At 41.4% G+C, this 25,424-nt stretch overlaps 1 protein-coding gene across 5 annotated transcripts; it reads left to right on the forward strand.

Moving 5' to 3' along the window:
* Window positions 1–146: 146 nt before the first annotated feature.
* Window positions 147–19,045, forward strand: LOC116921247 (diacylglycerol kinase delta). Of its 5 annotated transcripts, none has more exons than XM_032927515.2 (26): window positions 147–662; window positions 1,733–1,843; window positions 7,718–7,798; window positions 8,876–8,980; window positions 9,265–9,364; window positions 9,434–9,570; window positions 9,651–9,742; window positions 9,881–10,011; window positions 10,501–10,669; window positions 10,834–10,936; window positions 11,051–11,196; window positions 11,291–11,446; window positions 11,521–11,758; window positions 11,842–11,931; window positions 12,032–12,809; window positions 12,883–13,188; window positions 13,720–14,271; window positions 14,590–14,689; window positions 14,760–14,928; window positions 15,041–15,141; window positions 15,214–15,508; window positions 15,593–15,741; window positions 15,846–15,963; window positions 16,029–16,124; window positions 16,206–16,319; window positions 16,645–19,045. In XM_032927515.2, the coding sequence occupies exons 1-26, from the start codon at window positions 525–527 to the stop codon at window positions 17,185–17,187; spliced, it is 5,118 nt and encodes a 1,705-aa protein (XP_032783406.2). In that variant the 5' UTR covers window positions 147–524; the 3' UTR covers window positions 17,188–19,045. The 5 variants fall into 5 exon arrangements, with proteins under 5 accessions (XP_032783406.2, XP_045028798.1, XP_045028801.1 ...); XM_045172863.1 differs by having other exon boundaries at window positions 13,984–14,271; XM_045172866.1 differs by lacking the exon at window positions 13,720–14,271 and having other exon boundaries at window positions 148–662.
* The last annotated feature ends 6,379 nt before the right edge of the window (window positions 19,046–25,424 follow it).

A 25,424-nucleotide genomic window follows, 5' to 3' on the forward strand; every position in this document is an offset into this window, starting at 1 on the left:
GGAAATTAGTTTTATTATCCCAAATTACCAAATGATATAAAAAAATAAAAAAAATAAATAAATAAACGTATTTTCCCGCTGTTGCATGCCACCTAGCGGCAGCCATGCTAAGGTGTTGGATTTTTCATTAACATACTGCTCCGGGGCGTTTCGGCTTTCGGCTGCTTTCGCTCTTCTGTGGGTGACGTGATGCAGCCCTGTTCTTAAAAAGTTTTCGACAAATACCCCATTGACAAACAGTGGTGTTAGAGAGAGGCCTGCCGAGAAGAGCAGTGAAAGAATATCCAAATGAATTGGTCCAATCGAGCATAGTGCCGAGAGATTTACTCGTGGTAGGCTCCATATGGTGCCTCATGGTTTGAAATTATGTTGTAGGGGGTGTTGTGCTTGTTTGTCTCAGAGTAAACAAGGTTTCTCGCCATCGTTTCACCAAGGTGTCGAGACCTTTGTCCAACAGGCCAACGCTGCCCCATTTTCTTGGTCAAAGGAGAGTTTGGAAAGCTGATCATCATTTCTTCAGTCTTATGGCGGCAAATGAAACCACAATCTCCACAAAGCCTGTCTCAGCAGTGGGTGATGACTCCTCTGAAAGTGATGGGGAGACCGAGCCTGCCAAGTCTTTCCACCGGAGGTTCTCAACCAACAAGAACATCAAATCATCGGTAAAGAAGCATATTCCTATTAGAATAAGCAGACATTTCCTTCTTAGCTCTTTCAACAATCCCTGGCTACCATACATTAATTCCTAAAACAATCAACATAGCCATCCCAATGCAGGACGAATAGGCAAGAAGTTTCATTAAAAAAAGTTGCATAGCATGCTGCACTCTCCATGGCTGAGCACCGTACTGTTCTGACAATAGGAGAAAGTATAAAAACTCAGCAAAAAATATTACAATAATTAGGAACAACAAACTGCCTGTAGAGGGTACTTTTGCCTCCATAGTCATGTATACACTTTTTTTTATAAATATATTTGTTTTACTTTAGTCTTTGTGTTATAAGTTTCAGGTATACAAAATAATATGAAGCAGTTCATTAGCAGTGTGAAGCTCCAAACGCCACCATGCCAACCATCTAGCAGAAGAGAAAATAGAGAGTTCCCTCTTGAAATAGCAACAGTGAACCATTTATACCATCAAGTTGATGGGAAATCCCCCTCCCCGCCAAATCCGGCATTCAATTATTGATTAGCCGGTCTTACGAGCGTGCGTTTCGGCTAGCGATTCAGTTAAAACACCCCAACAGTATAATTTTTTTCTTCGTAAATTCCCCATCTTTAAACGTCTCTCATCATCTTCTTGTCAAGTCTTTGGCTGGCTTTTAGCCACGGAAGCGATGGGCCCATGACTTTTGTTCGCTTCCGCATGGGTGCGTGATGAGCCATAGAAAGAGAGGCATGTCGGGGGAGTAACGAAAGCCTCCCCCTCATCCATTGGCCTAGTTTTCGTTCCTTTTATTCCCTCACGGGCCCTGTGTGCATGTACATACAGCTAGAACGGCACGAGATTTTACTCGTATCGATCCTTGGACCTAAGCCAACAAAAGCCGTTGGTTCACGTCCGTTCGCCTCGTCAAATGAAAAGTAATTGTCCCTTCGTTGGTCCTGTCCGTGGATTGAATGAGCCAGACCCGATGCCCACGAATATGCTGCGTGTCGCTTGATTACGAGTCTATCTGTCAACCTATTGACCTACTACGGTATAGTCTAATATCGCTGTGGTTGTTACAGGTTTGCACGCGTGAGGGATTCCTGATGAAGCAGACGTCGTCCTTCCAACGATGGCGAAGGCGCTACTTTAAGCTCAAAGGCCGGACGCTTTACTATGCAAAAGATACAAAGGTGCGTATAATTTATCGATAATTTATCTCTTTCGCGTAGACAGACAGACAGGGTCAGAAAAGAGAGAAAGTGAAAGGAAATCGATCTGCCCTCGATCCGGTTACACGGTCAACAACAACCACCAACACATTCCTTTCGCCTTGTCGCGCTTTCACTCGCATTGTTTGGTTGTTTTTTTCTCTTCTTGTTTCACTTTGGAGTGGTGCATAGTAGTAGTATAGTAGTAGTGTAGTGTGCCAGCAGCTCATCGATCTGAACCTTTTTCTCTCTTTCTCTCTTTTTTTTTTTACTTTGGTTAGTTCTTTTTTTCTTCCGCGGTGCACGAACGCCTGTTGTTCGTGTAACCCGTTGCACATCGCAAACTCTGAGAGTCTCCCTCTTATTGACAGGCGTACGGGGGTAGGTCTTGTTGTTGCCTAACAAAATCGATAATACGATCCGGCAGGTGGTGATGACGGCAGTGGCTGATGGAATATCACCCTAGATTTGATTTTCTTTTTAAAGGGACAGTTAGAACGTACGTACGAATGGCAGGCGTATGTTCCCACAGTTTGTCGATATACGATAAGATGAAGGTGCCTACGATATCGATTGTTGCCCCCGTCTCTTACGTACCAGCCTCCGCTTTTCATTGGATTGCTTTTTGACAGATGATTGATACGACTGAATCTTTTTTTTTTTCTTTCTTTGTTGTCGTGGTGGCGTATCCGATTTGAAAGGATAAACGAACGCTCAGAATTTTTGCCTACCGATTGCATTGCATTTTTAAATTATTCAAAACGTTCGTGTATATTTAGTGTGTTCGACGGTGATGAACATGCTTTTCGTAGCCAGCTTGGGCAGGTGTTACCCAATGACGTCTTTTCCTTGGAAGAAATAAAAAGGGTGGAAGAGGTGTGTCGTCGTCGTTCCTTTGTGTGCAACGTCGTTGTTAGTGACTAGTCTTTTTTTTGGGGGGGGGGGGTTTCTTTCAACCCTTTTCTCCTTTTACCTGATGATGAGATTGGCATTTTCTCCTTGGTGTTGCGCACGTCATCGTGATCACTAGAGAAGATCACAAGGTACGACCCGATGAGATGATTGGTCTACAAGAACAAAAGCAGCGGTAACAAAGTTTCCACTTTCAGCCGAAAACCCACGGCTCGATGAAGCAACCGCCCAGATTGTGCCTCCCCCATACAAACGACCTTTCGCTTTTGTTATTCTTCGCTGCCTTGCCGTGTTCTATTTTTGGGCCTTGTTTTTGATTGAAGACATGAAACGCCCGAAAATTAGTGACAGAATCAAAGCAGAGCGATCCGCCTTTGTGAGGGGTTATTGGCATTTGTCGATAAAATCGTCTGTGGAGCGAAGGGTTATTATTTTCAGTAGTTCTTCTAAGACGAACGAAAAGCGAGGCGATCGATTTTTGTCTGTGAGTAGTTTTGTCGTTGATGTGTGTGCGAAAAACCATTTTGAGGGGCATAACGTTCCTGCAGAGGGCAAGCATCGATTCAACTTTAGGCACCGGGCCCTACTCTGTTGTTGACATTTGAAAACAAAAGAAAGGAGAATTTTTCGTGTGTGTTGCGTTTGATGTACACACAGACAGGGCCACCGAAAAGGTCGTTTTGTATTGCCCAATTTGTTTGCCCTTTATGTTTTATGTCGTCGACGGTCTCGCTTGTCGTCGCTTTCGTTCTCCCCACTTGTCAAACGAAGTTGGCCTGGCCCATTTGCGTCCCCGTGCATTACTGTTGAGATGCTCGTTCAAATGGCTCTCCCCAATGGCAGTGCAGAAATGAGCTAAACACTTGCACCATGTCTTGTATTGCAGCGTATATTGTCTATTACCCCTTACGTCTTGAAGAGTGGCCCAGCTCAGCAAATTGAACGTCGCAATTTTGCCAGATCTGACTCTCGTTTTCATCTTCTCAACTGTTGATGGCTCTTCGGTGCCTGACTGAACGGCCTCTGTGCTCATCATCTTCCGTTTCGAAAGATCCTTCATCCTCTTGCACCCCTTTTGTTGCTTCCCAGGAGGCAGAGATCGATGCTCAACTGCGTCGTCGTCGTCGTCATTTCGCTTTCAATTTCACTCGGCATCTTAATTGGGCTGGCTTTTGCAAGCCCAAACTGATGAATTCTTAGGATAATGAAGAAGAAACACGCACCGGATAACAGGTGGTGTGTGTGCCGTCATCACACCTCTCTGCCCCGCCATCGGTAGCTTTTTTTTTTTTTAAATATTTGAGTTGACACGTTACCATGGTTACCTTTATTCGTTTTTTTTTTCTTGGGTAGCTCATTAGAAATGATTTGCTTTTGCCACTGCATTGTTTTTTACCACTGCAGTGGCGTTTGCCACTTTGTGTGTCGAACTCTCTTTTTTTTTCTTTGCCCGAGACGGTTGGGTCTTCTGCCTCGGTTTGTGTATCGATCGACCAATTATCCCGGCTCCTTGGGGGCTTTCCCTCCTCTTCTATCTACACGGAGGTAGCGCCGAGCCGCATTTCGGGTGAACACACAAAAGGCAACAACGTTATAACAGGGAGACATTGGGAAGGATGTTCGTAACTCCAAGTAAACGACAGATGATTGTTCCAGGTTCTTTCCTCCCCTCTTGTGTCTCTCTATAGCCCATTGTTTTCAAGGGGATTAAATGAGTCTTAGTACGGATCTGTAAAATTGCTCTATTTGCTCGCCGCGCTCTTCTTTTCTTTAAATGAAAAGCGCTACGGCCTCTTCTCTGGTGCTTCACTCCCGCGGTACAGCAGCCGAACGAAGAGAAATAAACAACAACCCAATAGTTGTCGATGGTCGAAATGTATTTGTTGTGCCGTAGTAGTAGCCCCGGTATAGTCATGCGCTGTAAAGATTTCGGTTGTTGGTGGTGGGTTCACGCAGAGGCGCCGAAGTATAAACAGGAGATCGGCGAAGGGAATGCACCGCAGTCGCAACAAATTCGTCAGTCACGATCGAAACGGCCGTTCGATAGCCTCGTCGTCGGCGTGAAACTATTTTGTTGTTGTTGTTGTTTTCGTTTCTTAACTTGTCAGCATTTTGAATGATTGACGACGAAAATTCGAAACAATTGTTTAACTTTCTGTTTTTTGTGTGAATTAAAAACCTTGACGATTGCCTCAGCCATCACGGCGCAATCCATCATCCTACATCAGGTTTGACACATTCAGTTCAAATTGATCACTCACTTTTCTCTCCGTGTGTTTAGTCATCGCGCAATCGGTCTTGGTAGAAATTGTCTGTTTACAAATTCGCAATCGTGTTTGAATATGAATTACAACATGAAAGTGTGCTGCTGATGTCAAGGTTCCCCACCTCCGCCGTAGATCATGTTGTATTTCTAAATCTACAACTGGTTTGATTTGCTTCCAATCCGGATGTCCCCACCCCCCCCTTTTTTTTTTTTTATAAAATTGTTCGGTTTGAACAATAAATCTCTTTAGTTTGAAGCTTTTGTTGGTTAACAACCGCGTTGGTAAATAAATATTTCCGGGGATTGACGTCACGCTGGTAACGCAGAAAGAGAGGGACGTGATTCGCAGGTGCGTTCGGGCGCTGGTTGACGACCACTTTACTTGGATACATAATGGAACAACCACTTTGAGGCATCCCAGACTGGTTGTATTCCTCGCGTTATTTTATTATGTTCTTAGAAAGATAACACGCAAACAAGAAAATCCTGCTCCCGCGGGGTATTCCCGCGTCGTTTGCCATTCGAGTTTCAATCACTCTCGTTTTCTCTTGCTTGATGCACAGAGGAAACAAGGAAGGAAAGCGATTTACTTGTAATCGAACAAAAGAAGATTGATCCATAAAAAAACCCGAGAGAAAAAAAAAGGGGGGGGAATGAGCTAGAAGCATTTTTGGTGCGATAAGAGGAAACAATAACGGGTGGGGCACTGACGTCAAGAGAACTTGTTCCTTTTATTTAAAAAAAAATAAATAAATAAATGTCCCAATTGGAAATCTTCATTTTGTGTGTGCCCATCTGTTGAATCTGTCTCGGATGGAGCGTCGTCCAGGTGAATTCATTTCCTCTGCCTTTGATTGCAAACGAAAGGGAAGCACGATGCGGACATTATCTGTTAACGTGAAAGGTTTAAGGTTAAGCGAGACTGGCGGATGGTTCAAATCATTTGGTTGACGAATTACTACTAATAATAGATCACTTAAAAATGATCTTTTTTCGCGCTTTTGTGATGTTTCCCGGTTGACAATTCACGTCGTTTTTTTTTTTTTAAATATTATTATTATTTTATCTTCCAGTTCCAGTAATTCCTAATTTGTCTTTTCATCTCGGCTTTTTTTTTTGCTCTGCTTCCGTATGGATCGCTAAATTTAAAGATGCAATATTAAAGGTGGCGGTGTCAAGGGCTTTCCCGGCTGGTTCTTTTTCTACTTCTTCTTCTTCTTTAAGAGGATGGAAAATGATGTGCCTTGTAACGCGAAACCCATGATAATGTTGAGAAGCTGTCCCTTATAATTATTTTTATTTTTTGCAACGACTCAATAGACAATAAGAGGACAAGAGAGAGAAGTTAGGGCAAAAAAAGAAACATCCTTCTTCTGTTCTGCAGCCTTGTGTGTAGAGGTAGATAAGAAAGAAGGGAAGAACGTAACGAAATTGAATGTCAAGCCAAGCTCCAATCCGTAATAACTTTGAGTGTGTAACGGCTCTGTGTGGCGGGTTTTATGCAATTCAGCAAGGCGCGCACACCGTCTCCGGTTTCCAAAAAGAGGTAGAAGTAGTGGCGTTGCAGGCCGGTAGATCCACGATGGGCAAAGAGCATCTTCTCTTACGACGTTACATTAATGTCGTGAAAAGAAAGAAAGAAAGAAAAAAAAAATGGGGGAAATGGATCCTTTTCTTTCGTGGCGAGATCAAAGAGAGCTAAGAGCAGCCACCCTCTTGTGGAGCTCCTTGTCGACTCTCTTCTACCTACTCGACTTTTGATGTAGCGTTACGTAAGCCCCTCGTTACGAGTAGATGTTTGGGTCGGTGGATAGATAGTGGGAATCATTATCGAATGATCATCGAGAACTCGGCCGTAGTGTCTAAAGACATAGTAGGCGAAACGACAGATTGGTGCCCCGATCGATGAAAGAAGATAACGCAGTCAAATAAAAAAAAAAAATGTTAAGTTTGTCAAAGGCTTCGTTTCACAGTCGGTTGGCTTTAAATTTTCAAAGTTTGAGTGATGCCGTTATCCCTGCTCATCGTCTTTCACGCTGCGCAGAAGTTTTAGCGCTCAGGATCCCCCCCCCTTCACATTTTGTACACGGAATCCCGCAATTTCCATTCCTTCCTCGCGGCTGGATCCAGCCAAAAGCGCTGGGATGCCCGTCAGGCACGTCGTTTGCATTTAATAGTGGCCATTTTCTCTCCCTTTATCGGGTCGGGATCTCGATGAAAACTATTGCCATTGTACGCTAGTCATAACTGTGTAAGAAGTTAAGAGTAACGCAATAGCTCATTACAGCTCGTTAGCACTCCCCATCTCTGCCAAATGGCTAGCGTAAAAGCGGGGGGGCAGGGTGTGGGCTGTACGAGTCTCGTATTGATGGCCTGTAACATTTCCCAGGCGACCGATTAATAAGTAACTAGAGAAATTGCGAATGCTGTGTGTGTTGCCCGTCGGTCGTTTAAAAACGGGAAATTGGCCAGGTGGCAAATGGCATGCCATTTCCCATCGTCAGTGAGTGATGAACTCATTAGTGGAGTTTTTTTGGTTAATGAGATTTGTTTTGTTTTTTTTTCTTCCTGGCAGGACGGAATATCCGTTTTCTTATTTCTGTGTTCGCTTCTGCTGAGTTGTAATTAAAAAATTATTTTAATACATTTTTGTTTTTTTTTTCTTTCTATGTGGACAGTCTGTGATCTTTGACGAGATCAGCCTTCCGGATTTGAGCGTCGCCGAGTGCAGCACCAAGAACGCCAACCATAGCTTCCAGGTAAAAAAAAAAAAAACAGTACACTCTCCTATAACTATAATACGATATGTAGAGTGTAGGGGGACACCCTCGTTTTCTATCTGTCATCGATCCGTTCTGTTTTTTTTTTTTCTTCCTGCTTTTCATCCTTCCCTATACGATTTCGTGTATGTGTTCCGGCTCCAGCTCACGAGGAGGGCCAGCGAGCTATTTCCGTCCCGTTGCACATATATCCATGGCTGCAGTATATACGCATTGACTTAAAAGAAAGACGAAAAAGCGGAGGAAAAAGAGAGAAAAAAAAACGCTTCACCAAACCCGAAATGTAGTGTGCGGGTTTTGCGCTCCTGTCTCTGTGTGTTTGCGTCTTGTATCAATGCAGTTTGACTTAAAAAAAAAAAAAAAGGCAGGCAGCGTAAAACCTTTTCTCTTTCCGTTTCTCGGAAGTTGGATCTCAAGCTTTTCTTTCTTTACGTCGTTTTGTTGTTTGTTCAACTTTTCATAACGTACAAAAGGCGAGCGGAAGGGGAGGGAGATTCGGCGAAAGCGGGAGACACTGGGAGTTATTGAGTCACTGAAGCGCAACGATGTGAACCGCGAAACATCAACAAAAAAAAATGTAACATTTTTATTGGAGTTGGCCATAAAGACCTTAAGGTTAATAGGCAAGTTGTGTACTACATTGAAGTTAAATTTTTCTTTCACATTATTCAATACGTTTTGGAACAAATCTATTGACTATGGCGTCGATGGGACAAATCGATCGATGGCGCCTCCTCCCATACTTTTTTGTTTCCTTCCCCTTCTCTTCGTGTTAAACTTGAGATAACGTAATCTTATTTTTTTCTATTCTTCTTCTATTCTTTTCTATGTGTGTGTGTGTGTGTATTATTTCCATCCGACCTCGTGATTTGCCGGGAACTTGGAACCATTTCGCCCCGCGATGACAATGGCGGCGACACTTGAACATCAACAAACACCGAATGGCATGACGACGATGTCATTGATTTTGGCCGTCTTCTAAAATAAACAAAAACGTTTGGTCGTCGGTCGGGACAAACGGACTCGCCCCCAAAAAAAAACCAAAAAAAAAACTAGGTCATCACTCCGTTCCGCTCGCTCGTCTTGTGCGCCGAATCAAGGCGAGAGATGGAAGAATGGATCACGGCGTTGAAGGCAGCCGCCAACAAGGAATATTACGATGTAAGTTATTGTCAATGTGTTTTACACGGCTTTACACGCAGTTCGTGTTTCGTGAACTGGTCACGATGAAAAATTGGGGGGGCTGTCGTGGGCGGTCACACACACGTTCACCGTGTTCTCTCCAATATTTAGAAAAATAAAAAAAAGACTGGAAACATTCAACGCCGGAAGCGGTTGGATAACCAACCCCCTTTTTTTTTTCACGTTGCCCGGTCGATACGATGATGTTGAAAGAAAAATACTCATTTGATTTGATTTTTTTGTGCCGTCGTTGCATGAAATAGAGCGCTGATCATCACGATTTCTTATCGGGCCGGCATAATTGGTACGCTACGTCACACGCTAGACCCACCTACTGCAACGTTTGCCGCGAAGCTCTTTCTGGTGAGAAAAACTGAGAAATGATGTGCAGCATTTGATTGTTTTGAATTGGCCGCCCAAAATTTTGTACAGGAGTTACGTCGCACGGATTGAGCTGCGAAGTTTGCAAATTCAAATCGCACAAGCGATGCGCCGTCAAAGCCATCAACAACTGCAAATGGACGACATTGGCCAGTGTCGGCAAGGACATCATCGAAGATGACGAAGGGGTAATTTCAATAATTCTCCTGTAATATATTTCATCTCTATTTTTTTTTTTATTTTAATACTCGTATTTAATTCTCTTTAGAATATTGCCATGCCACATCAGTGGATGGAGGGCAATTTGCCCGTCTCGGCTAAATGTTCCGTTTGCGACAAAACGTGTGGATCGGTGCTCAGGTGAATCCTTCCTCCCTACAAAATTTTTGTGTTTTTCTTTTCTTTCGGGACATCATCAACTAGTCGTCCGGTTTTTTGTTTATTATTTACATTCGTTTTTTTTTTTTCATTTTTTCTGTTGTCACAATGATGACGTAGACTGCAAGATTGGCGCTGCCTGTGGTGCCGGGCTATGGTTCACACGGCCTGCCGCCCACAATACCCCGTCCGATGCCCGTTGGGTCCCTGCCGAGTCAGTATCGTCCCGCCCACGGCTCTTCACAGCGTCGGTGCGTATACACACGGCTACTATGATGGAAGGCGAAAGTCCAAACAAAAGGGAAAACTCGGTCAAATACACACCCAGCACGCTCGCTTTGCTTGCCCGCGGCTAATCTGTACAGATACGCACGCAAATATGGCGACAACGCCCTTGATAGTAGTTTAAAAAAAAAATGATTGAAAGAAGAATGGGGGGGTATCGCGTTTCTTTGTTGAGAGCCAAAGACTGTTTCTGCTTAAAAAACAGGGGAAATAAATCCATCACTGTCACGAGCCCTGGTGACCTAAATTGACTTTCAACCGGTGTTGGCCAAGGGGAGAGACATATGAAAATTCAAATTCGGTGGTTGCGTGAAGGGAGGGCATTATTAGCTCAATATATCCAGTTTTCCTATTTATGCTTATGAAATTCCCGTTTCAATTCAACGTTCGTTAAAAAAAAAAAACTATTTTGCATTTTATTTGCGTTTCTTTGTGGCTGTACCGAAATGATCCAGGCACGGACGAAGCTTGGGATGCCGTCCGTCCGCAGGGTTGCAGTCCTCTGTTGGTCTTTGTCAATTCCAAATCGGGAGACAACCAAGGCGTCAAGTTCCTGCGACGTTTCAAACAGCTTCTCAATCCAGCTCAAGTGTTTGATCTAATGAACGGCGGACCCGGCCTTGGGTGAGCCTCTTTTTTTCCGTGTGTATGCCTGCCGTTGAAAGCAAAATGACGTCATATCCCATTAATCTTTTTGTTGACTCCATTTTCTGAATAACCCGTTCTAACCATCGTCTTCTTTTTTTTTTTCCACCCTTGTACCTTTGGCCGTGTTCTGTTGCCGACAGATTGAGGTTATTCCGGCACTTTGATCCGTTCCGGATCCTTATTTGCAGCGGCGATGGATCTATCGGTTGGGTCCTTTCCGAAATCGACAAACTCCATATGGATGTGAGTGCCCTCTTTCCCCCCATCTTTTCTCTTGTTTAATAACATCAAGAGATGACTGGACACACATACTTTACACTTGTCACTAACAAATATGGTTCCATTGGCTGTGTGCAGAAGCAATGCCAGATTGGAGTGCTGCCACTCGGCACGGGAAATGATCTGGCGCGTGTTATCGGCTGGGGCAGTGTTTGCGATGACGATGCCCATCTACCCCAGTTGCTGGAACGCTATGAAAAAGCATCCGTCAAAATGCTCGATAGGTCAATTTTGTGCATAATTTTTATTTTTTTTTTTCAGATTGAGAAGATTTGTGACTCATAGATGGCTCTGTTTGTTTTTTTTCTAAAAATCCAGGTGGAGTATTTTCACCTCAGAGCGGAGCATGCCTTTACCTGCGGCCAAAGTCGTCCTGCCTTACGAGCCCATTACCGCCTTTGAGGATTCCATTGTCAATCACCTGAGCAAGATTTTGCAATCCGACGAACACACGTCCGTCATTTCCTCTGCCAAGTGAGTAATGGAAAGAAAGAGAAGACCTTGTTTTTTTTTTACGTTAAAAACAAAATGTTTGCGAACATTTTCAGAATCCTGTGCGAGACAATCAAAGAATTTATTGGCAAGATGGCCGGTCTTCACGCGGCCGATGACAATGCGTCATCGTTGGCAAGTGGTGATGAATCCATCGCCCAGAAATGCCGCGTGCTCAATGAGAAGCTGGACCAACTTCTCGGTACGTTGCATGAAGAAGCCTCACCCCTTCATGTTGGCACTCCGCGGGCCAGTGTCGACGAAGAGGAATCCCCTGATAACGTCGAATCTTCCGTACGTTATTCGTCCCTTTTTTGTTGTTGTTGTTGTATGTTAACCAATTACTATTGTATTCACATTCTTTCTCTTCTCATCAGGAACATCCAGAAATGCTGAAGACGTCCAAAGAGGCCAAAGAATCGCGAAATGAAGGCCGTGCTGCGCGCCAGAAAGGAGTGCGTAAAGTGGTCAGTCAATGGAATCTTCAATTTTTATTTTTATTTTTTAAAATATCAAAAGATAAACTAATTCATCTTCTTTTAACGATGTCCCCATAAAAAAAAACAGAGAGCCAAATTCAGTCAAAGAGAAGCGTTGATGTCGAGAGCCAACAGTTTGAAGAAAGCCGTCCGTCAGATTATTGAACACGCTGAGAGGGCGCTGGACGAACAGAATGGAATCATTCCGTCGCGTTCGATGCACTCGACCAGTGCCAGTCAAACGTCCGGCATGGTCAGCGGCGGAAGCGATATCAAATTGATTGTCACCCATCCGGATGATTCGCCCGTCTCGGACGAGAAGACGATGAAACAGACTTGCAGCGCAGCCGCCAAATCCGCTGCCATGCCCATGGCGCTGTTGCAACTGTACAGCGCCATCGGCGGAGGCGATTCTTCCAGCGAGCCTTCGCCCTGCCCGTCGCCTATTCCCATGGCCCCATCGCTGACTACCAACTTCCCGTTGCTGCCCACCTCTCCCATCCGTTATCCTAATCCCCCCGTTTTCTACCGGATGGCCACACCTCCCAACACTCAACCGCAAAGGCCGCGCAGCAGTTCCTCCTCACCACGACCGCCCTCTGCCGGCCGGAGTTGTTACGTTTCGCATCAGGAGTCAGCAGAAAGCGAAGGCGATGAAGACCGATCGTCAGCCATGCTCAGCCTGCAAGCGAAATTGAACGCCATATCGCCAGTGCCCGACGCATCGGAAACGCGGACGTCGTGCGAATTTGATTACTCGGCTTTAGCCCTGCCCGTCCCGCTGGAATTCGCCGACACGGACAGTCTGCAAGATGTACCCATTGACGTCTTTGATGAAGACACTGAAGCTCGCGACAACGTAGCCAGTCAGTACAGTTTCAATTGTTCATCACACTGCGATCTGGTTGGCTCCGATAATAATCGATTGTCTCGAATTAGGCGTGGAACTCGATGAGGAACCGGCCGAAGTGGAAGTGAAGCCCATCTTGCGGTCTCCGCAGCAGGTCAACATCAGCGTGGTAGTCGAACCGCCTTCCAGCGAGGACAGCAGTCAGGCGAGGCCGGCCAAAGACGAGGCGGAGCATAGCCGTCAAGCAGAACCGACGGAGTTGGCTGTCGAAGTGCAAGACGAAGACGAAGAGGAAGCTCTGGAAACAGCGGCCATTGCTCGACTGGGCGAGCGGGTCGTCGAAGGCGCCGAAGAGCCGGTTGCCGAACGGACCAATGCCGCTGCCGCAGCACGAGGTACTGATTCTTTTCTCTGATTCTTTTCCGCTTTGATATGTAAACATGTTGACGGATGACGACAAAATACGGCGACGAACGTGAATATTTTAAAAGGAAAAAAAAAAAAAAAAGGAAATCGGTTTCCACCTTTTCCCCACTCCACACCGTAGTCGTACCTGCTAACAAAACAAATCCTAACTCTTTTTTTAACGGTTTGCATGTTGATTGCCATGCTTTGAGTTTCACACTCCGATGGGTCCTGGTTGTCCCTTTTCTCTTCAAAGAAAATATTTTTAAAAAATAATAATAATAATAATTCTGGTCCCGCATTTTCCCCTCGTTGTCTGGGTGTCGTAATGTGTGTGTATCGTGGCGTTGTGGGTATCCTTGTTTTTACCCCCGCTAGATCTTTCTTTTTCTATTACTGTTCCGTAAAAAAACAAAACACAAAAAACCAAAACCCTTTGTTGTTCGAAATCTTCCATTTGTCTTTTTGTTTTCTCCTTTACCGGGTATTTCTTCCTGTTTGGAATCCTGTGTCTTGCGAAGCCGACGTGAAACGTGCTAGGAGGCATGCACAGACCACCTTTCTTACCACTTTACCACCGTACCCGGTCACCTATCGCTCACCTACACCCACTAGTAGACTCACACCAACACCACCGAGCATATCGGTGTGTCACGAGCACGAACCGACGACCGTTTCACGGCCAGCGACACGGGCAACGGGCAGCGGCGATGAAATGAGTAGTCGCCTGCTCGCCGTGCCCGTGTCGCCAGCCACGTCGTCAACACTTCAACCTTCTCCAACAGCGTCGCGGAGGATTTCAAGCGGCTCGACCTTGTTAGCCTCGGCCACGGCGTCCATCGATTCGACGGCTGGAACGATGTGCGGGGCGTCGGTTCACGCTTCATTGGCTTCCATCTTGTCGTCTGTGGACAGCCATCAGCAGCAACGGCCTCCCAGTCCGGACGAATTGACGGCAGACGGGCATCAGCATTCCGGCAAGGAGAGAGAAGCCATCAATTCCGGCTGCGCTGCCACGAAGAAGCGGAAAATGCCCATCATCAATCCACTCGTTACCCTTCCTATGTGGCCTAGTAAGCTTTAACATTTTCCGGGGGTGGGTTAGTCCAGCTTTTGTTTCTTACGACTCCTTCCTCTTCTTAGCTGCACTCTTCCGGTTTCTTTCTCTTTTTCATTTCTGTTGGGGTCTATTACTTCATCTTGTCTACGATCTTATAGTCTGTGATGGTACAACGGGGCATAAACAAGAATCTAAAAAACTAGTTGTTGAACAGCGTCTAACACTAACATTCGATTAACAAGGAAATTCTGGTTTTCGGGTACCCAATTACGGCCGTTCAACTGAATTAGTTCTGCTTATTGAATGAATGTTTTGCTTGTTATTTTGACAGATGTGGAGACGGGTGGACTCATTAGTAAAGTGCTGCTGGCCAATGCCGACGCCCTTTGCGCTGCCGTCTCGCCGCTGATGGATGTCGAGGAAGATCCAGCGTAAATATTGAATGAAATTTTTCTTTTTATTGGGGAAAAAGTTGATTTTCTTTTGACGATTCGTTTTCAGTGACATGATGGACGAAAAATGCGTAATGAACTCTTATTTTGGCATTGGAATCGATGCCAAGATTACGCTGGATTTCCACATGAAACGTGAAGAACATCCGGAAAAGTGCCGCTCTCGAGCGCGCAACTACATGTGGTACGGAGTCCTTGGCAGTAAAGAATGGCTCCAAGTGAGTAGGACATATTATTATTTTTTTATTATTTGGTTCTTTCGTTATGGCACAATCCTCGAGTCACAACTGAGTTACTTTCAATTTGTTTTTTTTTCGGTTTAAACTACAGAAAACCTACAAGAATTTGGAACAGCGAGTTCTACTGGAATGCGACGGCACTCGCATTCCTTTGCCTAGTTTGCAAGGAATCGTCGTCCTCAACATCCCAAGGTATTCCAATCGCTTTGATTGTTTTCCTTTTTTTAAAGAAACAAATCAAATGAATTGTTTGAATTTTTCCAGCTTTATGGGCGGTACCAATTTCTGGGGAGGTAACAAAGAAGACGATTGTTTTATTGCGCCCAGCTTCGATGACCGCGTCCTGGAGGTGGTGGCCGTATTCGGCTCCGTTCAAATGGCCGCCTCGCGTATCATCAACCTACAACACCACCGCATTGCCCAGTGTCACTCGGTGAAAATCACCATTCTAGGGGACGAAGGTGTTCCTGTCCAAGTGGACGGTGAGGCCTGGCTTCAGCCACCCGGATTGATCCGCATCGTTCACAAAAATCGCATGCAGATGCTCTGCCGCAACCGGGTAATTTTTATTATTATTCCTTTTTTTTTTTGTGCAACGTCGTTCGGTTTATGGTTAATTAATAATTATAATGATGTTTGATAGGCTCTTGAACGATCGTTGGAGGCGTGGCAAGAGAAACAACAGCGATATCAGTTGGTTGCTGGCCATAAAATGTTACATGGTACGTCATTAAGCGACGATGAAAATCACGTGCTCATTACCTTCCTGGAAGCTACGACGGCTCTAGTCAGGTTAGTTTAGAAACTTGTTTAACAGGTTTATCGTAACGGGTTCTCTTGTTCGAAAAGAAATGGCAAATTTCATTCACCTTTCTGTTGTGTTGCCATTGAAACAGGTACGTCCGGTTGTTGGCCATCAGCCAACCGGATTTGGACCAGGAGCTGTACAGCCTTGCTACTCAAGCGTCGGCCATGCTCGACAAAATGCATCCCGGTGGCAAAATCATTGAAGGAGTAATATAGCAATCAAGCAATTTTCATGTTCATTAGATTTCTGTAATTATTTCATTCTTTTACAGCCGAGTTTACGCCTTCATTTGACCGACTTGGTCAACATCGTCCGCCAACTTCACCTGGAGACAGACCATTTCTTGAAAGAGAGGGCTGCCCTCTACGTGAGTTTTGTTCGTACCATTCAATCGGCATTGCGTCGTCCTGTTTGATCTCAAAACGAGCAAAATGTTTTTGGCTTGTAGAACTTGCGGCCCAATCAGGAGAAGAAACTATCGTCGTCACTATCGCACGTGGTCTGCGAGCTGCGCAAATGCACCGACATCAACGGCCTTGTGCACTTTATCACGCCCGAAGAAGTAGGCTCCAATTCCTCTTCCCCTAGTCCGTCTTCTTCATCCTCTTCCACTCCGCCGAGCCCTGCTCCAGCCTCTAAGAGCAAATTATCTAAACCTATCCGACCCTGCTGGCCCTAGCAAATCCTTTCCCCCTTTTGATTTTAGTCAGCAATTAAAAATCACACATTCACTGACACACCCGCTCAATCCATCACTAAACATACTAGATTTATAACTAAAAAATGCATGGGAATTTAAAAAACAAAAACCTTTTCAGTTCCATTTGAAGCGCTAAATGAACTCACATCGGTTTTGGTCTTTTCCATTCATTTTCTTTTTTGAACAGATGTCGGAAAAGAAATCACGTGCCGTCAAATCTAGTGGTGGTGGTGGTGGTGGAGGAGGAGCCGGAAGTAATAGTGGAGGTGGTGGTGTTGGTGGTGGTAGTAGTAGTAGTGGTGGAGGAGGAGGAGGTAGTAGCTTATTCCGATTGAAATTCCGCCGACCGGCCGAATCGCGTTCCCGTTCAACCAGCCGAGGACATCGCCACAGTGAAATGGGATCGTCTGATAGCGCAGTCAGCGCTAGTGGAGTTGGCACTGGTGTTCGAAGTGCGGGTCCAGCCAACGCGTCGTCATCGTCCGTCGATCTTAGTCTCAATGTCCATCTCTGGGGCAACAGCGAAGTGGCCGTCTGGCTGGAATCGCTGCAATTGGAAGAGTACCGTGACGATTTCATCCGGCACGACATCCGCGGATCTGAGTTACTTACGTTAGAGCGACGCGATTTGAAAGAGCTGGGCATCCACAAAGTCGGCCACATCAAGCGCATCCAGCAAGCCATCTTGGAGATCAAAGAGAATGCTCGTTTATCTCATCAATCCTCTTGAGTTTTCTCTCACTCCACTTCTCTCCTGCGCCCCGTAGCTACCCAAAGGATGGGGAATGATTCCGGTCTCAGCATTCCTGCCAGCTAATTCTTCTTCCTCCACTGTCGTCTTTCCTGAATCGACGATTACAAATAGGGACCACGCAGCAGAGTTTCCGTTGAAAATAGCAAATAGATGAAACATCCGCGGCACATATCGGATATCCGGACATAACATCGTTATATGCAAATCAGCAATCTCTCGTTTTTTTTTTTTTTTTTAAGATCCTGTTCTACACCTTTTCTTATTTAATGACCGAGTAAGTCGTTTTTGTCCGTTTTTTTTTTTGTGTTTGTTTGTTTGTTTTAATATTGCCGTAACGTTAGTAGAAATTCCAGTTGGTTTTCTTTTGCAATGTGGTGAATTAGCGTCAATGGGAAATTTCTTTTTTTCTATATATACTTCAAGTGTACTGACTTCGACGTATTCTTACGTTGTTGTTTATTTTTAAAAATTGCCTCGTTTTGACCACGGAAAAGACATAACTGCTGTTCCATACCGTTTTTCTTTTTTGTGTTTTGTATAAAAAGAAAAACCAAAATTCTTGACATTGTCACGCAGATGCCTCCCCATGTTGAGGGAGGGCCGAGCATCCATGTCGAGAGAGTAAATATGCATCATATTAAATAATTTCCCTTTTTTTTTTCTTTTCGATATATAAAAAAAAAAAATAAGAAAAAAAAAATCTTCTTTTGTAACCAATGTGGTGATGCTTTTGTTGTTGTTGATTTCATGTCGACGTCCTGGCCTTTTTTCGTCGTGACTTTAGTGTGTATTTTTCCCCACTGTGTTCATGCTGTGTCCTCCATCTTCTGCTCTACGATGTTCGTACTTTTCAATTAAATAACTGCAGTTGAATGTTTATCTATGATGTGTGCCTCATTAACCAAAGTCTTACTTTTCGGCCCAACTCAACTGTTATTAACAAGAATAATGACATAACACAAACATATGCAAAAAAAAAGCTGCGCCGTATTTCTCGAGTATTTCGCTTGTCCTAACGTAATTTAAATTCATTTCCCCTTTATTGTCAATGGATTTGTGTTCCAGGGAATGCAAAGTAGTTGCATCTGTTCATAAATTCTTATGCTAGTATTCTTCTTCTTTGTTCTGAAACTTCCATATATCTCAGCAATGATGTGCGGACCATTATCCACTTGATGTCATTCACCCCTTTTCATTTTTCAGTTTTCTGATGTTTTAGGATATAATTTCGCTACCTTTGATAAAAGATTATGTTAAATCCCCTCTTCATCTGAAATTTTCGTTTCGGGGATCAAGGAAAAGAAAATTACTTGTTGACGCTTGCGTTCGATTTCGCATGTTTACAATACTGACTATTCGTTTAAAGAATATCATTTGCTGCTATAAATAATTCTGCTGCTGTATAGGGATGGGATCTTTTTGATCTATCTTTGCGCTTCGCCTTTTTCCTCTGATTTTGTAGTAAACAAAGATTTTTGTACGTTTTTGTTAGAAAGTAATTAATTGGCCACACTAGCAGAAGACATTTTTACCACTTGGTTTTTCTTCGACATGGGAGGGGGCCAATTCAGGATGCAAAATGCAGAATAACTAACTCGTTGTGTACAGCATATGTTTGTCCTTGCTTCCTTCCGGTTTTACGTGGAATTCGGATTATTCCTATACCTTTTTTTTTCTTCGTTCGTTTGTACTCTCTATCTTTATCGACCTACCGTATTTACAATTAAACATACATGCATACAACAGCCTCCAAAAAAACAAACAATACTATTTATTGTGAATTTCCTTGTATTTTGTGTCTTTTTGATACTTATTACAGATTCTCAAGAAATTCTGTTGGGTGGCAAAACCATGTTATTTGTTTCTATTTGCAGGCTCTTTAAGTGTAAAAAAGAATTGACTGTTCGTCTGCTGGCATAGCAAAACACAGATTACTGCTGTCAGCTTTGAAATAAGTTACTATTGATTGATCCTTAAATAAGATGCTGTTGCAGCTGGAAAAACTACAGAACGCCGTTTGACCCGCTTTTTAATAGACAACTCTTTTTCGATAGTTGTCCGTTTATTTAACAAATAAATAGATAACTTGTACTGCCATCTAGCGGTAAAAAACATCACTTGAAGGAGGGATTTCAATAGACGACACTTTCAAGGGAGGAGGAGTCTACAACATATTGAATTTATCGATCGATTGTTAGGTCAATTTCGATCGCCATTGTATAGTTAATGAATGACAACTTGACGAGTTAGCGACACGCATGTTGGATGTGTACGCGTGTATGCAATGCACCTCGATGAGCGTTGCACAATAACAAAGCCCCGTTGGTAAGCGTATTGATAGATAAAGGTATTTAAGGCATTATCCAATTAGTCATGCCATAATGTCTCACTTTGTTGTCAGCTAAGTGAAGTCCTTGAGTGCCTCAAGAAGGAATCGCCGAACATCGTCATACAGGTAAAAGTCATGGAAGTTTTTTTGTTTTGTTTTACATGTTTAATAATTTGATTTTGTTTTGTTTTAGCAGTTTGTTTTCCTTTAAAAATAAATCTTGCATCTCCAACCGTGGAATGAGTTACATGTGATTCATGACAAATAAACGGTGCAATTGCAACAACAGTTTTAGTCAGCGGTAAACAACACCTTCTTTCTGAGAATAGTTTAGACTTTTTGAGCGTATCTTTTATTTATCACATGTTGCATTTTAATTACTGTTATTTTTAAATTTATATCGATGGTTTTTCTTTAACTAGATTGCAATTTGCCATATCTTCATGCCAGCCACAAGGATTCTGCTTTTACACACACCTTCATTATTAATATGGTTCTTCAGGTATGGTCACTATCAGCAGCTTTACACACAGTGTGCATCATAAATACACCAATCCCAGAGAAAACATTCCAATGGAAAATATTGGGAATTTCTGCCCTTCCATCCTGAACTGCACAATGCTGGTTTGTATAAATAGGCATAAAAAATTCTATCAACAGTATTTTTAGTTTGCAGTTTGCTTTAACATGCAACTCTATGGCATGTTGTTATTAGCTAAATTTTTATTATTTATAGGATTAAACAGTACGAAAAATTCTCCTCTCGGAAGTTTATGACTTTAGACTTGCTTGAGATGACCCTTGAGGTAAGAAGCTTTTCCTGCTTTGTGTGGACAGGAACATTAGAGGTATTGATGTCTGAAACCAACAAGTGCCTTGCAAAGAAAGTAAAAAGAAACATTGGTGTTGGTTATCCTCTGAGTGATGCTGAAGCCTGGCAAGAAAGAATAGTATCAGTATTTTCTGCATCATTACTATTATAATTTGTTTCTTGTAGCTATCTTATTGATCCATTGGTTCTATTCATGGGGAAAAGAATGTTGCGTGGGAGAAACAGGATCACAATTGAGTAGGTATTTTACCATTTTAAATGAGTTCATTAAATGGAATTTGTAATCATTCATGCTTTGTTTCTTTAATGTAGATAAAATAATCGCAAAGTCGTGGTAATAATTCGCGATAAATATAACAATAGGGTTTCGCTGTGTTAAGAAAGTGACTCAGCAATAATATTATACCGACGCTAAAAAAAACAAAAAAACCAGCCGTTAAAAAAATTAACGAAAACAATACTGTTAGCGCACCAACTTAATATCTGGTTTTTAACGTTTTAATAAAAAACTATAAGACCAATAGAAAAATAAACCTGATTTTCGTGATTTTCATTCAATTCTGAATCGAAATCATGTATTTTAAGCAAAATTTGAAATTTGGCCAAAAATGAAAAAGTGGGAAGGGTATAGCCTTCCCACTTTTGTCAAAATCGGCCAAAATCGACATCTCTTGAAATTCTACAAAAATCACACGGAATAGTCGAAATTGAACGCTGATTTCGTTTTAGTCATTGGTTTTCTCGTTAAACCAGCCGTTTAAAAAATTAACGAAAACAATGCTGTTAGCGCACCAACTTAATATCTGGTTTTTAACGTTTTAATAAAAAACTATAAGACCAATAGAAAAAAGAACCTGATTTTCGTGATTTTCATTCAATTCTGAATCGAAATCATGTATTTTAAGCAAAATTTGAAATTTGGCCAAAAATGAAAAAGTGGGAAGGGTATAGCCTTCCCACTTTTGTCAAAATCGGCCAAAATCGACATCTCTTGAAATTCTACAAAAATCACACGGAATAGTCGAAATTGAACGCTGATTTCGTTTTAGTCATTGGTTTTCTCGTTAAACCAGCCGTTTAAAAAATTAACGAAAACAATGCTGTTAGCGCACCAACTTAATATCTGGTTTTTAACGTTTTAATAAAAAACTATAAGACCAATAGAAAAATGAACCTGATTTTCGTGATTTTCATTCAATTCTGAATCGAAATCATGTATTTTAAGCAAAATTTGAAATTTGGCCAAAAATGAAAAAGTGGGAAGGGTATATAGCCTTCCCACTTTTGTCAAAATCGGCCAAAATCGACATCTCTTGAAATTCTACAAAAATCACACGGAATAGTCGAAATTGAACGCTGATTTCGTTTTAGTCATTGATTTTCTCGTTAAACCAGCCGTTTAAAAAATTAACGAAAACAATGCTGTTAGCGCACCAACTTAATATCTGGTTTTTAACGTTTTAATAAAAAACTATATAACCAATAGAAAAATAAACCCGATTTTCGTGATTTTCATTCAATTCTGAATCGAAATCATGTATTTTAAGCAAAATTTGAAATTTGGCCAAAAATGAAAAAGTGGGAAGGGTATAGCCTTCCCACTTTTGTCAAAATCGGCCAAAATCGACATCTCTTGAAATTCTACAAAAATCACACGGAATAGTCGAAATTGAACGCTGATTTCGTTTTAGTCATTGGTTTTCTCGTTAAACCAGCCGTTTAAAAAATTAACGAAAACAATGCTGTTAGCGCACCAACTTAATATCTGGTTTTTAACGTTTTAATAAAAAACTATAAGACCAATAGAAAAAAGAACCTGATTTTCGTGATTTTCATTCAATTCTGAATCGAAATCATGTATTTTAAGCAAAATTTGAAATTTGGCCAAAAATGAAAAAGTGGGAAGGGTATAGCCTTCCCACTTTTGTCAAAATCGGCCAAAATCGACATCTCTTGAAATTCTACAAAAATCACACGGAATAGTCGAAATTGAACGCTGATTTCGTTTTAGTCATTGGTTTTCTCGTTAAACCAGCCGTTTAAAAAATTAACGAAAACAATGCTGTTAGCGCACCAACTTAATATCTGGTTTTTAACGTTTTAATAAAAAACTATAAGACCAATAGAAAAATGAACCTGATTTTCGTGATTTTCATTCAATTCTGAATCGAAATCATGTATTTTAAGCAAAATTTGAAATTTGGCCAAAAATGAAAAAGTGGGAAGGGTATATAGCCTTCCCACTTTTGTCAAAATCGGCCAAAATCGACATCTCTTGAAATTCTACAAAAATCACACGGAATAGTCGAAATTGAACGCTGATTTCGTTTTAGTCATTGATTTTCTCGTTAAACCAGCCGTTTAAAAAATTAACGAAAACAATGCTGTTAGCGCACCAACTTAATATCTGGTTTTTAACGTTTTAATAAAAAACTATAAGACCAATAGAAAAATAAACCTGATTTTCGTGATTTTCATTCAATTCTGAATCGAAATCATGTATTTTAAGCAAAATTTGAAATTTGGCCAAAAATGAAAAAGTGGGAAGGGTATAGCCTTCCCACTTTTGTCAAAATCGGCCAAAATCGACATCTCTTGAAATTCTACAAAAATCACACGGAATAGTCGAAATTGAACGCTGATTTCGTTTTAGTCATTGGTTTTCTCGTTAAACCAGCCGTTTAAAAAATTAACGAAAACAATGCTGTTAGCGCACCAACTTAATATCTGGTTTTTAACGTTTTAATAAAAAACTATAAGACCAATAGAAAAATAAACCTGATTTTCGTGATTTTCATTCAATTCTGAATCGAAATCATGTATTTTAAGCAAAATTTGAAATTTGGCCAAAAATGAAAAAGTGGGAAGGGTATAGCCTTCCCACTTTTGTCAAAATCGGCCAAAATCGACATCTCTTGAAATTCTACAAAAATCACACGGAATAGTCGAAATTGAACGCTGATTTCGTTTTAGTCATTGGTTTTCTCGTTAAACCAGCCGTTTAAAAAATTAACGAAAACAATGCTGTTAGCGCACCAACTTAATATCTGGTTTTTAACGTTTTAATAAAAAACTATAAGACCAATAGAAAAATAAACCTGATTTTCGTGATTTTCATTCAATTCTGAATCGAAATCATGTATTTTAAGCAAAATTTGAAATTTGGCCAAAAATGAAAAAGTGGGAAGGGTATAGCCTTCCCACTTTTGTCAAAATCGGCCAAAATCGACATCTCTTGAAATTCTACAAAAATCACACGGAATAGTCGAAATTGAACGCTGATTTCGTTTTAGTCATTGGTTTTCTCGTTAAACCAGCCGTTTAAAAAATTAACGAAAACAATGCTGTTAGCGCACCAACTTAATATCTGGTTTTTAACGTTTTAATAAAAAACTATAAGACCAATAGAAAAATAAACCTGATTTTCGTGATTTTCATTCAATTCTGAATCGAAATCATGTATTTTAAGCAAAATTTGAAATTTGGCCAAAAATGAAAAAGTGGGAAGGGTATAGCCTTCCCACTTTTGTCAAAATCGGCCAAAATCGACATCTCTTGAAATTCTACAAAAATCACACGGAATAGTCGAAATTGAACGCTGATTTCGTTTTAGTCATTGGTTTTCTCGTTAACCAGCCGTTTAAAAAATTAACGAAAACAATACTGTTAGCGCACCAACTTAATATCTGGTTTTTTACGTTTTAATAAAAAACTATAAGACCAATAGAAAAATAAACCTGATTTTCGTGATTTTCATTCAATTCTAAATCGAAATCATGTATTTTAAGCAAAATTTGAAATTTGGCCAAAAATGAAAAAGTGGGAAGGGTATAGCCTTCCCACTTTTGTCAAAATCGGCCAAAATCGACATCTCTTGAAATTCTACAAAAATCACACGGAATAGTCGAAATTGAACGCTGATTTCGTTTTAGTCATTGGTTTTCTCGTTAAACCAGCCGTTTAAAAAATTAACGAAAACAATGCTGTTAGCGCACCAACTTAATATCTGGTTTTTAACGTTTTAATAAAAAACTATATAAGACCAATAGAAAAATAAACCCGATTTTCGTGATTTTCATTCAATTCTGAATCGAAATCATGTATTTTAAGCAAAATTTGAAATTTGGCCAAAAATGAAAAAGTGGGAAGGGTATAGCCTTCCCACTTTTGTCAAAATCGGCAAAAATCGACATCTCTTGAAATTCTACAAAAATCACACGGAATAGTCGAAATTGAACGCTGATTTCGTTTTAGTCATTGGTTTTCTCGTTAAACCAGCCGTTTAAAAAATTAACGAAAACAATGCTGTTAGCGCACCAACTTAATATCTGGTTTTTAACGTTTTAATAAAAAACTAATAGACCAATAGAAAAATAAACCTGATTTTCGTGATTTTCATTCAATTCTGAATCGAAATCATGTATTTTAAGCAAAATTTGAAATTTGGCCAAAAATGAAAAAGTGGGAAGGGTATAGCCTTCCCACTTTTGTCAAAATCGGCCAAAATCGACATCTCTTGAAATTCTACAAAAATCACACGGAATAGTCGAAATTGAACGCTGATTTCGTTTTTGTCATTGGTTTTCTCGTTAAACCAGCCGTTAAAAAAATTAACGAAAACAATGCTGTTAGCGCACCAACTTAATATCTGGTTTTTAACGTTTTAATAAAAAACTATAAGACCAATAGAAAAATGAACCTGATTTTCGTGATTTTCATTCAATTCTGAATCGAAATCATGTATTTTAAGCAAAATTTGAAATTTGGCCAAAAATGAAAAAGTGGGAAGGGTATAGCCTTCCCACTTTTGTCAAAATCGGCCAAAATCGACATCTCTTGAAATTCTACAAAAATCACACGGAATAGTCGAAATTGAACGCTGATTTCGTTTTAGTCATTGGTTTTCTCGTTAAACCAGCCGTTTAAAAAATTAACGAAAACAATGCTGTTAGCGCACCAACTTAATATCTGGTTTTTAACGTTTTAATAAAAAACTATAAGACCAATAGAAAAATGAACCTGATTTTCGTGATTTTCATTCAATTCTGAATC

This window comes from Daphnia magna, linkage group LG4 (genome assembly GCF_020631705.1).
Source record: "Daphnia magna isolate NIES linkage group LG4, ASM2063170v1.1, whole genome shotgun sequence".
Classification (NCBI taxonomy): Eukaryota; Metazoa; Arthropoda; class Branchiopoda; order Diplostraca; family Daphniidae; genus Daphnia; species Daphnia magna.

Bases quoted from the DNA above. Each gene is read 5' to 3' on its own strand.
- LOC116921247 (XM_032927515.2), top strand. From the start codon at position 525: ATGGCGGCAAATGAAACCACAATCTCCACAAAGCCTGTCTCAGCAGTG. The intron at 7,799-8,875 runs GTAAAAAAAAAA...AAAAAAAACTAG, and splicing joins ACGCCAACCATAGCTTCCAG to GTCATCACTCCGTTCCGCTC. The intron at 16,125-16,205 runs GTGAGTTTTGTT...TTTGGCTTGTAG, and splicing joins AAGAGAGGGCTGCCCTCTAC to AACTTGCGGCCCAATCAGGA.